Genomic DNA, 15,494 nt, shown 5'->3' with positions numbered 1-15,494 from the left:
TAAGTTGATGCTAAGACTGATGTTGCAGTCTGTGAAGAGAACCCAACAGCAGTGTGAATGGGTCACGTGATCACCACCCAACAGCGGTGTGAATGGGTCACGTGATCACCACCCAACAGCGGTGTGAATGGGTCACGTGATCACCACCCAACAGCGGTGTGAATGGGTCATGTGATCACTACCCAACGGTGGTGTGAATGGGTCACGTGATCACTACCCAGCGGCCGTGTGAATGGGTCACGTGATCACTACCCAGCGGCCGTGTGAATGGGTCACGTGATCACTACCTAACGGTGGTGTGAATTGGTCACGTGATCACTACCCAACAGAGGTGTGAATGGGTCACGTGATCACTACTCAGCGGCCGTGTGAATGGGTCACGTGATCACTACCCAGTGGCCGTGTGAATGGGTCACGTGATCACTACCCATTGGCGGTGTGAATGGGTCACATGATCACTACCCAACGGCGGTGTAAACGTGTCACATGATCACTATTCAACAGCGGTGTGAATAGGTCACATGATCGCTACCCCAAAGTGCTGCCACTGTCACCTCTGTGGTCTGAAGCTGTAAGGGCACAACCTTTCCTAGTGGTCTAATTATTATCAGGTGGGGGAGGTCGGATATAGAGGTCGTATCCCAGAGATCTGCCATCAATACGGGATGTTTTAGTTGCCCTCGGTGACCAATTAGATCCTGGGCAGAGCACGAACGATGAAAGCTGATTGGCTTGTTTACACTTTTACTTTTGATAAATCTACAGGGTGAACTCCTCCGGCTACTACTGAACTACATTCCCCAACGTGTGCTGGGAGTTGTAGTCCCTCAATGCTGGGGAACTCGTTCAGACGATGTGGAGCGCAATTGGGGTTTGGATGAGGCTATTTTAGCGCTAATATTGGGTTGCTTCAAAGCTGCACATGCTTTTAGGAGCGGCTGCGATAAATCACTGCAGTCGTAACCATGGAAACCGCACATAGACCGTTCCATGTGACCTTGCCCGAAACAGACATGGCGGGCGCACACTTCCGGTTGCTGCACTATTCGTATGGCGCATGCGCGTCCCCCGCCTCTTCCTTTTATCGCGGAGGCTGCCGGGACGTTCGCTTCTTAGTGCGGCCGACACGTGTTGGAGTCATTTGGAGCTGCGTGAGAAGCGGACATGAGGCCAGGTGAGCGGCGGGAGGGAGAAGCGGGGCACACGGGGAGGCCGGCTCCGTCGGTTACAGCTCTGGCTGCCGGGAGTCTCTGCTGCACGTGATATCAGCTAATGCAGATACGCCGTATATCACGCAGTGAATGGAACCCTAGTTAATGGTTTCTCTGAGATCTGTATATATTTTTTAGGTGATTTGCAAAAAGCGTGTTGCGCTGCCAGCGCTCTTGTGTGTTTTTTGTTTTGTAAATACGCCCTGAATTTCCGCACGTAGAATCAAAAATGCGAACGGGCAGAGATCCGCAGGGCACTGGCGTGTTCTGGTCTGTGTATCGGCAGACTGGCGTACGCCCGTGTGGTTGAGCCCCGTTCACACATCTGGGTGCGTATTTGCGCAGGCCTGATCGCAGTGCGTCTGCGTAATGAGTGATGCATTTTTGCGCACATACTAGTGTATTGCGCCGTTTGCCCCCGCGGTCTGTATATTTGTGCGCAGTGAAGACCCGCTGGAGCGGTACGTGTTCGAATGCGTTCCAGATGTTCCCGCACAATTATACGTTTCACGCATCACATTGGCGCACCCCATTGACTTATATGGGGACTTTGTGCAGGATAATCCCGGCGTGCGAGCGAACCGCTGTCAGCAGGGCTGCTGTTGCACACGTCCGCCCGTGTGGCGGGGCAGAGGGTGGCGCTGCGCAGCGGCTTCCGGGTGTGAAGAACCGCCGTTTGTGCGTTTCTTCGCAGCAGTTTAATCAACCTCAGAATGAGTTGTTGGGGGCGGGCGTACGAGGACCGTGCCATATTTTGTCTAAAATTACTTGCCGCTCAGCGCTGTGCATCATGTACCGTAACCGGTTTGCCCTCCTTCCACCCAATTTCGCGCCGTGCCTTTTTTTAAGCGCTCTGAGCCGTGGAGAAGGAAACCAGATTTCCCCGCCGCACGCTGTTGGTATGAGACACAAAATGGGGGGGGGAGGGGGAAACAGAAGAGTTTAAAAAAAAAAACACAACGTCGGCTGGCGCAGCGGCTCAGGAGGGTCCGCAGATGATCACTGGGCAGAAGCCGCTGCTGGTTATTTCCCGCCCTCCTGTTTGTTTGGGGTTCCCCCTCCTATATATGTTGCCCCTCATCTTCCTCCCATACAATCGGCATCAGAAGAGTTGTGGTCAGGTGCCGACTACTATGGGCCGTCCTGGAGGGGGCGCACTAGAGGGGCTCCGTGGCGCTAGACCTGTAGTGCGACTCCTCGTTACACGGGGTCCGGGCGCTGTGTCTGCAGTACTCCGCGCTTAGCGATCCTTCTGGCGCAGCTTGATCCGAGACTCCGGTAAACAGTTCAGCGCCCACCGGTTATTTGGCGTATTCTAGGAGCGCCGCGCCTTCTGTATTTTCCGTACACCTTCCATCGGTTCTCTGCCAGACAGGAAGGTTCACCGGAGCGTCATGTGTTCTCCAGGGGGCCGGCGGAGGAAGCCGCAGCCGGACAGTCTGCCCCCCTTACTAAACCAGAAATATTGGGGGTTGGAATCCTAGTCTCCTTTCCCCACCCGACAGTCTGGGCGCCCATGATAACGGGGGGCTCGGCTGACGTCCCCCATATGTATGGCGGGGGGGGTCTTCAGGCGGCTGGATATAAACAGGATCCCTGCCCTGCCAGGTTTGCCCCCAAGTGTTTATCTTGGGTATTACAGCGAGAGGGTGGAGTCCAGGGCTATAGATCCCACCAGTCTCTGCAGGCGTCGGCCGTCTTACGGATGTGGGCTTCCTTCCTCCACAATGGCGTGTTGCAAGTTTAAGAATTCGCATTGCAGGTCAAATTCCGTACAGAGAAATTCTGGCATCACCTGGATGAGATTTCCTAGGATGACTGTTCGCGGCCGCGACGGAAAATCGCTGGCGATATTCTGCTGCGTGGGAGGAGAAGGGAGCGCTGTAAGGTCTCCGCGGTGATCTATGTAATCGATAGGCTCACCGCGGAGAATCACAGCATGCCGCCATCTTTATCATGCGAGCAGAGAGGCGGGCTGCGCTTTCTATAGTTATCCTATGAAAAGTGTCATGTAAGCTCCGCGGGCGATTTATGGCTGCGGATCTCGCTATGACATCTCGCCCGTGGATAGGCGGCCTTAAACGTATGGCCGGCGCCGTCATCCACGCGGGAAAATCCACAGCATCTGTTGGTTGTGCGCACACTTGCATCAAGGCACACTGAGCGCCGCAGGTAGTGAGGGATCAGGGAGCGTTGTCCCTACGGACAGGCGAGACCCGTCACCTTTCTCCAGTATTGGCGCGCACGCTCTGAGGCTGCGCCATTGTTATAACTTCTATTAACTATTTGTTTTTCAGGATTCAGTCCTAGAGGAGGAGGATTTGGTGACCGCGGCCGAGGTTTCGGCAGAGGATATGGGAGAGGCGGGTCTGGTGACCGCGGAGGAAGAGGCGGGTTCGGTGACCGTGGAGGAAGAGGAAGAGGCGGATTTGGTGACCGTGGAGGAAGAGGCGGGTTTGGTGACCGCGGAGGAAGAGGCGGATTTGGAGGAAGAGGTTAGGGCTCTACAAGGGATGAGCCGTGGGATGGAGGAGCGTTGAGGGTTGTTGCTCCCAAGTTGTAGCGGACAGAAGTGGGAAATCTTTTTCCTTTTGCAGGTGGGTTCAGGGGCGGACCCCGAGGCAGAGGCGGCCGCGGGGGAAGAGGAGGATTCGGAGCAGGAAGGAAAGTGATTGTGGAGCCTCACAGACATGAAGGTAAGGGTGGCTACAGATCGTGATCTCCCCGATGTGACCGCCGTGGTGGCTTCATGCTGAGTATCTGTCCGCTTTCTGTTCCAGGAGTCTTTATCTGCAGAGGAAAGGAGGATGCGCTGGTGACCAAGAACCTAGTGCCTGGAGAAGCTGTCTACGGGGAGAAGAGGATCTCCGTGGAGGTTTGTAGTCTTGGTGGCCTGGAAACCTGCAGTTTGGCTGAGGGACCCCTTTAAATCAGACCATTTTGGGTTGCTGTGGCACAGTAGTCACATGACCCCTTGAGCCACGTGCTGCTGACCATGGGTTACTACATGTGATTCATCCTACGCTTGGATCTGCAAGCTACTCTACTTGTTGGTGATCCACCAGGCAGGACAAGGACCGATGTGTCCAGAACTCTGTCCTGAGCATCTCCTAGAGAAGGTTGTAGCTGTTTTACAGATCCATTAATTCCCGGCTTCCCCTCAGGCAGGCAAAGCTGCAAGAACACACTAGGTGGTAGTCTACTGACGCCACCAGGTGGCGCTCTCTACATATAGATTTCTACATTTGCCATAGAATTGATGGCACCTCAATCTGCAGTGCTTATAGATGACATTTAGTCTTCCTAGCTGCTGATGCGCTGCGGTCCAAGCGTATCGCAGGACTGTAACAGATTGTCTCTGATGATTCTTTAGGATGGAGAAATTAAAACTGAATACAGAGCCTGGAACCCCTTCAGATCGAAGCTCGCAGCAGCCATTTTGGGTGGCATTGACCAGATTCACATAAAGCCTGGAACCAAAGTCCTGTACCTCGGAGCGGCGTCTGGGACAACGGTATCTCATGTGTCGGATTTGGTCGGCCCGGTAAGTGAATCTACATAATCTGCTCCAGACAGATGTAGGAAGGGGGAGCGGAGGGCTGCGGTGGGCTGGCCTGACAAGTCATCTGTGGCGAGTTGGACATTTTTCTTGAAACAGTTTTCTCATAATGGACTTTAGATATGGTGATAAATACAATTGCTGAGACCCCCCACCAAACACTAGAAAAAGGGGTCCTGAGGATCTGTTGCTACAGAGGACCCGCCATTCAATAGCTATGAGGCAAGCGGGAGCTCTGTACCTGATTATCTCCAGCAGCTCCATAGACATATTACACACTTGCGTGACAAACGCTGTATTCAAGCTTTTCCCTTCGGCTCTGCAGTGATGAAAATGGGGCACAGAACGCCTGTTCCAGTGATTATGGGGGTTCCAGCAATCACACCTGTTCTGCAGATATATGATAAAGGTCTCTTAAGAAGCGCCCTCTGTTGTCGGAGCTCTAAAGAACTCCATACAGCGTATCATTGCCTGCTCTGTATTATGTGAGAGGTTGTGTACACAAATCACTGACACATGACATCAGCTAGTATCATACGGCAATGAGTGCTTCTGTCTTATTACAAGGCAGATACCTGTATATATACATTCACTTACCTAAGCAAGAGTTGGGGTGGATATGATCTACACACTTGGCCTAATTTGTAATGACTAATCATTAAAATATATCAACGCCTTAAGGTGTGTGTTACTACTAAACACGATGCCTAAGAAACTAAACTCAAAACGGAGAATACGCTCATTCAGTGCCCATTCTTCTAATAGCTCCTCTTTGAATTGAGAGGGTCAGAAGCCGCTGTCTCAGGACATTCCTAAGCCAGGGAAGGATATGGGGGAGTATAAGCCTGCATCTAATACATACAGAACGTGAACAAATTAAACCTTTATATGCTAACTATTCTGTTTGCGTAAGATGATGTGAGAAACATATGAAATATAATATTACAATCGAATATATTACTAGAAAACCCTCTAAAGTTGGATATATGCTTAATGTTTCCGTTTAACAGGAAGGACTCGTCTACGCTGTTGAATTCTCACACAGGTCCGGACGTGATCTTATTAACGTAGCCAAGAAGCGTACAAACATCATCCCTGTGATTGAGGACGCCAGACACCCGCACAAGTATCGCATGTTGCTAGGTAATTAGGCCACATAATGCAGACTACTGCTGTTGGTGGGAACTTTGGCATAATGCAGGTAACCAATGAACCATTGTCTTCCCAGGTATGGTTGATGTGATTTTCGCAGATGTAGCTCAGCCCGATCAGACAAGAATTGTTGCTCTCAATGCCCACAACTTCCTGAAGAATGGAGGCCATTTTGTCATCTCCATAAAGGTATATACAAGAATATAACGTCTATAATACTGCCCCCTATGTACAAGAATAGAACTACTATAATACTGCCCCCTATGTACAAGAATAGAACTACTATAATACTGCCCATGTGAACAAGAATATAACTACTATAATACTGCCCCCTATGTACAAGAATATAACTACTATAATACTGCCCCCTATGTACAAGAATATAACTACTATAATACTGCCCCCTATGTACAAGAATATAACTATAATACTGCTCCCTATGTACAAGAATATAACTACTATAATACTGCCACCTATGTACAGGAATATAACTACTGTAATACTGCCCCCTATGTACAGGAATATAACTACTATAATACTGCCCCTATGTACAAGAATATAACTACTATAATACTGCCCCCTATGTACAAGAATATAACTACTATAATACTGCCCCCTATGTACAAGAATATAACTACTATAATACTGCCCCCTATGTACAAGAATATAACTACTATAATACTGCCTCCTATGTACAAGAATATAACTATTATAATACTGTCCCCCTATGTACAGGAATATAACTATAATACTGCAGCCTATGTATAAGAATATAACTACTATAATACTGTTCTCTATGTACAAGAATATAACTACTATAATACTGCCCCTATGTACAAGAATATAACTACTATAATACTGCCCCCTATGTACAAGAATATAACTACTATAATACTGCTCCTATGTACAAGAATATAACTACTATAATACTGCTCCCTATGTACAAGAATATAACTACTATAATACTGCCCCTTATGTACAAGAGTACAACTACTATAATACTGCCGCCTATGTACAAGAATATAACTACTATAATACTGCCCCCTATGTACAAGAATATAACTACTATAATACTGCCTTTATGTACAGGAATATAACTACTATAATACTGCTCCTATGTATAAGAATATAACTACTATAATACTGTCCCCTATGTACAAGAATATAACTACTATAATACTGCCACTATGTACAGGAATATAACTGCTATAATACTACCTCCTATGTACAAGAATATAACTACTATAATATTGCCCATGTGAACAAGAATAACTACTATAATACTGCCTCCTATGTACAAGAATATAACTACTAGAATACTGCCTCCTATGTACCAGAATATAACTGCTATAATACTGCCCCCTATGTACAAGAATATAACTACTATAATACTGCCACTATGTACAGGAATATAACTTCTATAATACTGCCTCCTATGTACAAGAATATAACTGCTATAATACTGCTCCCTATGTACAAGGATATAACTACTATAATACTGCCCCCTATGTACCAGGATATAACTACTATAACACTGCCCCTATGTACAAGAATATAACTACTATAACACTGCCCCCTATGTACAAGAATATAACTACTATAACACTGCCTCCTATGTACAAGAATATAACTACTATAATACTGCCCCCTATGTACAAGAATATAACTACTATAATACTGCCCCCTATGTACAAGAATATAACTACTATAATACTGCCCCCTATGTACAAGAATATAACTACTATAATACTGCCCCTATGTACAAGAATATAACTACTATAATACTGCCCCCTGTGTACAAGAATATAACTACTATAATACTGCCTCAATGTACAAGAATATAACTAATATAATACTGCCTCCTATGTACAAGAATATAACTACTATAATACTGCCTCCTATGTACAAGAATATAACTACTATAATACTGCCTCCTATGTACAAGAATATAACTACTATAATACTGCCCCCTATGTACAAGAATATAACTACTATAATACTGCCCCCTATGTACACGAATATAACTACTATAATACTGCCCCCTATGTACAAGAATATAACTATAATACTGCCCCCTATGTACAAGAATATAACTATAATACTGCCCCCTATGTACAAGAATATAACTACTATAATACTGCCACCTATGTACAAGAATATAACTACTATAATACTGCCCCCTATGTACAAGAATATAACTACTATAATACTGCCCCCTATGTACAAGAATATAACTACTATAATACTGCCCCCTATGTACAAGAATATAACTACTATAATACTGCCCCCTATGTACAAGAATATAACTACTATAATACTGCCCCCTATGTACAAGAATATAACTACTATAATACTGCCCCCTATGTGCAAGAATATAACTACTATAATACTGCCCCCTATGTACAAGAATATAACTACTATAATACTGCTCCCTATGTACAAGAATATAACTACTATAATACTGCTCCCTATGTACAAGAATATAACTACTATAATACTGCTCCCTATGTACAAGAATATAACTACTATAATACTGCCCCCTATGTACAAGAATATAACTACTATAATACTGCCCCCTATGTACAAGAATATAACTACTATAATACTGCCCCCTATGTACAAGAATATAACTACTATAATACTGCCCCCTATGTACAAGAATATAACTACTATAATACTGCCCCCTATGTACAAGAATATAACTACTATAATACTGCCCCCTATGTACAAGAATATAACTACTATAATACTGCCTCCTATGTACAAGAATATAACTACTATAATACTGCTCCCTATGTACAAGATGAATGTACTAAACTTGCTTATTGATTCCCTCCGTGTTCTGTAGGCAAACTGCATTGACTCCACAGCGTCCCCGGAGGCCGTGTTTGCTTCAGAAGTAAAGAAAATGCAACAAGAGAACATGAAACCCCAGGAACAGCTGACGCTTGAGCCGTACGAGCGAGACCACGCGGTGGTGGTTGGTGTGTACAGGTGCGTGTATTACAAGGCCGCTTGCAGGGGAGGAGAAGCAACCTGCGCCCGTCCGCCTGCTCATCCACTAATCTGTTTCTGTTTTCTCTTGCAGGCCTCCGGCCAAACAGAAGAAATGATTTTCCTTTTATTTTCTTTAAGACTTTATTTTTATATATAAAGGATCCTACTGAATTACAGCCCCCCTCCCCCCTCTTGGCAGTGAAGACCCCGCAGGATACTGCATTGACATAAGCTTTGGCCCTTCCTGGAGACCCTCCTCACAGGTGGATGCGCTTGGATGGATGTTCCGCAGATTCCTGCATGAGTCTAAGCTCCGCCCCCTCCTGAAGACTTCTACAGAGGGACAGTTCCGTCAGTGGGGGGTTAATATCCATTTAATAGGGCATTGACAAGTTTGTGCACTGCCCTCACCCCTTGGCATAGGGCTCTGTGAAGCCCTGCAGGGGGCGCCAGTGTTTGTTGTTGGGTTCCCACACTCCCTAGAAGTGCTCTGCTGCATCGTCTATGGGGAGGAGCCTAAACTATTCTGTCCATTCCCTATTAAATGGTTGGTTGGAGTTATGAGGTTGTTGCAGCGGTTTTTATATTCGTGTTTCCAGCAGTTATGTATCTGGAGCGGTAACATAAACCTTCTCTTTACATCTGCCTGCGTCTGCTTTATCTGTAGTAGCCTCTCACTGTAAGGCCTAATGCACACGGCAAGCACGGATTCCGTGTGGGGTTCCGGCTGTAACCGCGGCAGGTGACCTGTGTGTAGACTGTGTCCGTGCGGAACTCTTACAGGTTTTTATACTGGGGATGGTCCGCATGGTTTTAAACTCGTGCTTTTGCTACAGAATCGCGACTGACAGCCGTGAAAGAGGATTGCGGAGTCTCGCCCATTTTCTTTCTTTTAATGGGGAAACCCCGCATCACACTGCATGCATCTAGCATGTGGAACAATGCTGAGAACGGGTGAGGTGATGTGAGCACGCCCAAAGATAAAACGTGCCACAATTATTTTTTTCTCGTACGCCGCGGGCCGTCCGCAACGTGCATTCTGTAGAAAAAGCACAAGTTTAGCTGCACCACATAACACTGAAGCCCGCGCTCCAGCGGTGATCTGTCTAAACGCTCTGCACAAGTGCCAACGACTGTAGCGGTGCCATCAGCGCTGGTGCAGTCGTTTACCCGACTCTCATCCCTGTCTAAAAGGGACTTAAAAGTGTGAGCGAGCCCCGAACCTCATCAGTCTTAGATTGGTTCCTGCTGTTTTTGAAGCAGAAACGGAGGTAAAACAAATACAATTAAGGCCGCTTTCACAGGCAACAACAAAAGGCACGATTTTCTGGCGCTGCGATGGCGTGAGAAAGCCCAGGCTTACCTTCACATTAGCAATGTTCTCTGATGCCATCTTGTGAGAAAAAAAAAATCAGGGCACGCTCGATGTTGCCGTGACTTGCAGTTCTTTTTAGCCCATGTGTCTCCACGGAGCCGTATTATTTATCGCACGAACTTGCGATTTTCGCGCAATGTGTTTAACCTTCAAAAATCCTTTTGAGTTTCACAATAAAAAAAAAAAAGATTTTATTGCAAACGATGAGATTCTCACAAAGCAGCAGAGATATCGCTGAAAAATGTAAGATGTGCCTGGGGTCTGTTAATAGGTGGCCTGCAGTAAGTCCCCTATGTGGACTAACATAAATGAGGTTGTGTATAAGTAAGGGCTCTTGTCCACTGGTGAATCCCTGCGTGCCCGCGGACATAAACCGTTACTTATCCGGATCCAGCCGTGGACATTGGGGGCCCACAAGTATTTATAATACTAAACTTTTTAAAACTTTGATTATTTCCAGTTTTGTGTAAAAACAAACAAAATCATTCCAACACATTTCAGGGTCATATAGTAAACTTTTTTTTTTTTTTTTTAGCCTGCTTGAAACTGGAGTTTTCTATACTCTGAAATGCATTGCCAGGATTTTATTTCTGTTTTATGTTTAAGTATAAACAAATAGTCTAGAATGAATTAATGGAAATTACTTACAGCATCTGAAACGCCACCTTACTCACATGAGGATTGGGGGAGCCTTATGGCATTTTGAGTTCCCCCTGGTGCAGCAGGTCCTATCTATACCTCTAGGAGATCCCAAAGCATATTGTAGCGCTGTAATTTCTTTCACTCTGTATCTCGTCCGTTGTCTGACGGGGTCCTGCAGCTAACAACTGATGGGATTACTTGTTTGGGTTACATTTTGACAGCCAGCTCAGATCATAGGGGTGGAGCGCTGTCACCCTCCAGGCTCCACCTCAGGACAGCCCAACTATATTTACCATTTGGATTTTTTTTTGTCATGCACTTCGTTGCTCTTCCTCCTCGGAGTGCAGGCATCACCATAACCTATTTCTATGCAACCTAAAATGTTACCAATAGAACCCAAAGGTTGTTCGGCAAGAAAGCAGCCCTCCCACAGCTGCAGCAACACAAAAATAAAGTTATGATGGTCAAAAGATGGCAGTAAAAGGAGGAGAGTTCAACAGGCCACCTCCTACCACCATTCTCCAGTGGTTCTTTCTGTCCTGACAGAGGCAGTTCTCCGTGTATGCCGGAGAATGGATGAAGGAAGCGCTCACCAGAGTCTGGAGCCGGTGCCCGTTCAGGAGAGTAGTGGCAGTCTGTGGATCGTTGACCCTCAGCAAATGCTGTGGCAGCTCTGCACTTGGGTCCGGCGTCTAGCAGATGACGTCAGACGCACGCTCTGGTGGCATCAGCCGTGCCAAATTTAAAGAAAAGAGGTGGCTTTGAATTCCATGAGCGCTTACCCTGTGGAATACAAGCTCTGGATCACCTCTATGGACAGCATGGATGGTGACCGGGAGAATCCATCAACTGAGTAGTCTGCTTGGACAAACGAAAACCAGTGACAGGCTATGTTTGTTGGTAGAATGCCTTCTCCTATATTGCAGAAGGAAGCATTAAAACCGAAACCTGACAAAGATGCGTATTGTGTGCTATGAAAATGCAAAAAAGCTTCTTTATGCTGATTGTACTGCTACAATTGTTCCAGAGGAGCAGCAATCCTTAACGTATGGTCTCCGCCTAATGGAAGGGCAGGAGGTTCAAGCTATCTGAACAGGACCAATCTCCCAGCCTGGACCTTCTAGGCCAGCAAAAAGGGCCAAAACTCAGGATTATATGTCCTCCTCGTCTCAGCCACCTGATATGGATGACTCTGAATCATCTGCTTTGTCAGCACTCACAATAGTGGATAATGATAACAAATATTTCTTATCAAGATCTTGAGGAATTAACATCTGCAGTTTGCACCACCATGGAGGTGGTAGATGTCCGCCAACCGTGATCAGTTCAGGAAGAGATGTTAGGAGGTCTCGGCGTAGGAAATGCTTTCTGATGAACGAGACTTTAAAACAACTCGTGAAGGAAGAATGGGGGAAAAGCTGAAAGAAGGCTATCTCCAGGGAGTTCAAAGATAGACTCTTGCTTGCACCTGAAGACATAAGTTTGTGGGACAAGGAGCTAAAGGTAGACATCCAGGTGGCGAAGCTAATCAAAAAGACTTCCCTGACCTTTTGAGGATGCGTCACAATTAAAGGAAGCTATGAACAGGAAAGTGGATGCTTGGGAATCCTAGTCTACTGGAGTAGAAGCCAATATAGCATCTATGGCCGTCGCACGATCCATGTACTTGTGGCTCACACAGCTTGAATCACAGGTGAAACAAAAGGCTTCTAGAGAGGAGATATTGAAGTGTGTTCCACTGCTTAAGAAGGCTACAGCTTTCCTGGCGGATGCTCCAGCGGAATATGTGCGCTTTTCTGCCATGTGGTACTTGGGAATTCCCCCAGGCGGGCATTATGACATTATGCGTCCGTGTCCCCCTGCGCAGGCTCTAAGAACAAACTATGTTTTCAAGGCGGATATCAGTTTGGTCAAGAATTAGATAAGATCCTAGAGAAAGCGGGATAAAAAGAGGATTCACAACCAATTATCTGCCCACAAAGAGCTTGTCCTTTCAGAAACAAGCATCTCAGCCAAGGGAGAAAAGTAAGGGCAAAATGGGCAGGTGGTCATATCCTAAAGGAGGTAAGAGTTCTCTCTTTTCCCCCAGACCCAAATCTAGATGAAACTACAGGTCCTGTAGGGGATAGGCTCTCTGTTATCAGGGAGATGGAACCCTGGGTTTTGCAGATGGTATCTTTAGCGTACAAATTTGAGTTCTTGTCCCTCGCCGTGCCATCATTTAAACAGCTGACGCCTGTGGGTAATAGCCGTGCGCGGCTGATCACGGCTATTAACCATTGAAATGACGCTGTCAATTCTGACAGCGGCATTTAAATCCCCCGAACCCACACGGCACCCCCGCGGTGAGATCGGGGGAGCCGTGCAGGTGTCATGGTAGGCGGGGGCCTAATGAAAGGCCCCCGTGGGGTGGCATGATAGACTGCCTGTCAAAAAGCAGTATGACGTAATGCTATAGCTATAGCATTTCGTCATACTGCAGGAGCGATCGAAGTATCGCATGTTAAAGTCCCCCAGGGGGACTTCAAAGTAATGTAAAAAAAAAAAATCAATGAAGTTTTTTTTAATTGAATAAAGTTTAAATCACCCCCCTTTTGCCATATCTATTATTAAAAAATCTAAATAATAAATTAAAAATATGTATTTAATATCACCGCGTCCGTAAAAGTCCGATCTATCAAAGTAGCGCATTATTTTTCCCGCACAGTGAACGTTGTCCGGAAAAAAAAAACTAACGCCAGAAATACACTTTTTTAGTTACCCTGTCTCCCAGAAAAAAACGCAATAAAAAGCGATCAAAAAGTCGTATGTGTTCCAAATTGGTACTAACGGAAACCACAGGATATTACGCAAAAAATGAGACCTCGCTGAACTACGTCGACGGAAAAATAAAAGTTATTGCGCGCACAAGATGACCGCAGAAAATAATTGAAAAAAATTTCATGTCTTTGAAAAAAAGGAGTATAGTAAAAAAAAACTATACAAGTTTGGTATCGTAGCAATCGTACCGACTCATAGAATAAAGTTATGTTGTTGTTTTTGTTGCCGTTTGCGCGCCGTAGAAACAAAACGCACTAAAAGATGGCGGAATGTCGTTTTTTTTTTTTCATTTTTCGCCACTTAGAATGTTTTCAGTTTTTCAGTACATTATATGGTACTTTAAATAGCACCATTGAAAAACACAACTCAGCCCGCAAAAAACAAGGATGGATAGATAAAGGAGCTACGATTTTTTTTAAAGGGGGGAGGAAAAAACGAAAATGGAAAAAGAAAAAGGGCCGCGTCATTAAGGGGTTAAACATGGAAGCGGTCCATTTTTTGATGTCTCAGAGGGAGCTACCCCCAAGACGACCTCTTTGCGGGAAGGACATTCAAAATGCCGCAAATTCTTTTCCCTGAACCCTACAAACAATCCTGTGGCTCTGGCTGCACTCTCCCAGGATTGGGATATGGAACTGGCATATGCCTTTTCCCCCACCCCGTTCCTTTGATTTCCCGGTCTCTTCAAAAGATCCAGAACTGTCGAGCCACCGTTATTTTCATTGCCCTAGTAGTGTGGCCAAAAAGGCCTTGGTTCCTGTTATTGACCTCATTGGCAATACAGACTCCAATAACACTGCCCCTCAGGCAGGCCCTTCTGTCCCCAAGTGTGGTGTTCCGCCAGGAGATCTGTTGGATGAAGCTGGCAGCCTGGCTAAGGAGCGGCAGAGATTGAGGGACCCAGGGCTATCGTCTAAGGTAATAAACACACTCTTTAAAAAGAGTCAAAAGGAGACGACCCCCATTATTTATTTTAGGTTATGGAGGAAATTTTGCCTCTGGTATGGATCAGAGAGTCCAGATCTGAATAATCCAGACCTTACGAAGATCCTAGATTTCTTACAAGGTCTAGATAAGAGACATAGCCCTAGAACCCTGCGAGTACAGGTGGCGGCTCCTAGTGCCTTTTCTGATGTCCAACTGATAGAAAACAGAAAGTTACACAGGTTTTTATGGGGAGCAGATGGACTTAAACCAGTTGGTAGGAAATCTGTTCCCTCTGGAGACCTTAATGTGTTGTTAGGCAGTCTCTGTGAACTTCCCTTTGAGTCCATGCATTCGATATCTCTTAAAACCCTATCTATTAAAAGAGCTTTTTGGTAGCCATCACAACCACTAGACGAATTGGTGAGATACGGGCAATATCTTGTAGGGAACCCTACTTAACCCCTTAATGACGCGGCTCCTTTTTTTCCCATTTTTGTTTTTTCCTTTCCCCTTTAAAAAAAAAATTGTAATACCTTTATTTATCCATCGATGTCGCTGTATGAAGGCTTGTTTTTTGCAGGATTTGGTAATGTACCATATAATGTACTGAAAAACTTTTACAAAATTCTAAGTGGAGTAAAATAAAAAAAAAATATCATTCCGACATCTTTCAGTGCGTCTTGTTTCTACGGCGCACAAACTGCAACAAAAACAACATAGCTTTATTCTATGGGTCGGTGCGATTGCTACGATACCAAACTTGTATAGTTATATTTTTTACTGTACTTTTTTTTTTTCAAAGACATTTTTT

The 15,494-nt window shown here is 45.6% G+C and overlaps 1 protein-coding gene across 1 annotated transcript; it reads left to right on the top strand.

The window, feature by feature from the left end:
- The first annotated feature begins 1,026 nt into the window (after positions 1 to 1,026).
- On the top strand, positions 1,027 to 9,560 carry FBL (fibrillarin). Its single transcript, XM_066606514.1, has 9 exons — positions 1,027 to 1,174; positions 3,509 to 3,706; positions 3,809 to 3,907; positions 3,992 to 4,086; positions 4,585 to 4,755; positions 5,781 to 5,913; positions 5,999 to 6,111; positions 8,771 to 8,916; positions 9,011 to 9,560. The coding sequence occupies exons 1-9, from the start codon at positions 1,165 to 1,167 to the stop codon at positions 9,033 to 9,035; spliced, it is 990 nt and encodes a 329-aa protein (XP_066462611.1). The 5' UTR covers positions 1,027 to 1,164; the 3' UTR covers positions 9,036 to 9,560.
- The last annotated feature ends 5,934 nt before the right edge of the window (positions 9,561 to 15,494 follow it).

Source organism: Eleutherodactylus coqui, chromosome 6, assembly GCF_035609145.1.
Source record: "Eleutherodactylus coqui strain aEleCoq1 chromosome 6, aEleCoq1.hap1, whole genome shotgun sequence".
Lineage (NCBI taxonomy): Eukaryota > Metazoa > Chordata > Amphibia > Anura > Eleutherodactylidae > Eleutherodactylus > Eleutherodactylus coqui.
This window is presented reverse-complemented; position numbering and strand designations above follow the sequence as displayed.

What these genes read in the sequence shown, in the direction of transcription:
- FBL (XM_066606514.1), top strand. An exon ending in AGAAGAGGATCTCCGTGGAG is followed by an intron (nt 4,087 to 4,584) that starts GTTTGTAGTCTT and finishes ATGATTCTTTAG; the next exon opens with GATGGAGAAATTAAAACTGA. An exon ending in GTGGTGGTTGGTGTGTACAG is followed by an intron (nt 8,917 to 9,010) that starts GTGCGTGTATTA and finishes TTTCTCTTGCAG; the next exon opens with GCCTCCGGCCAAACAGAAGA.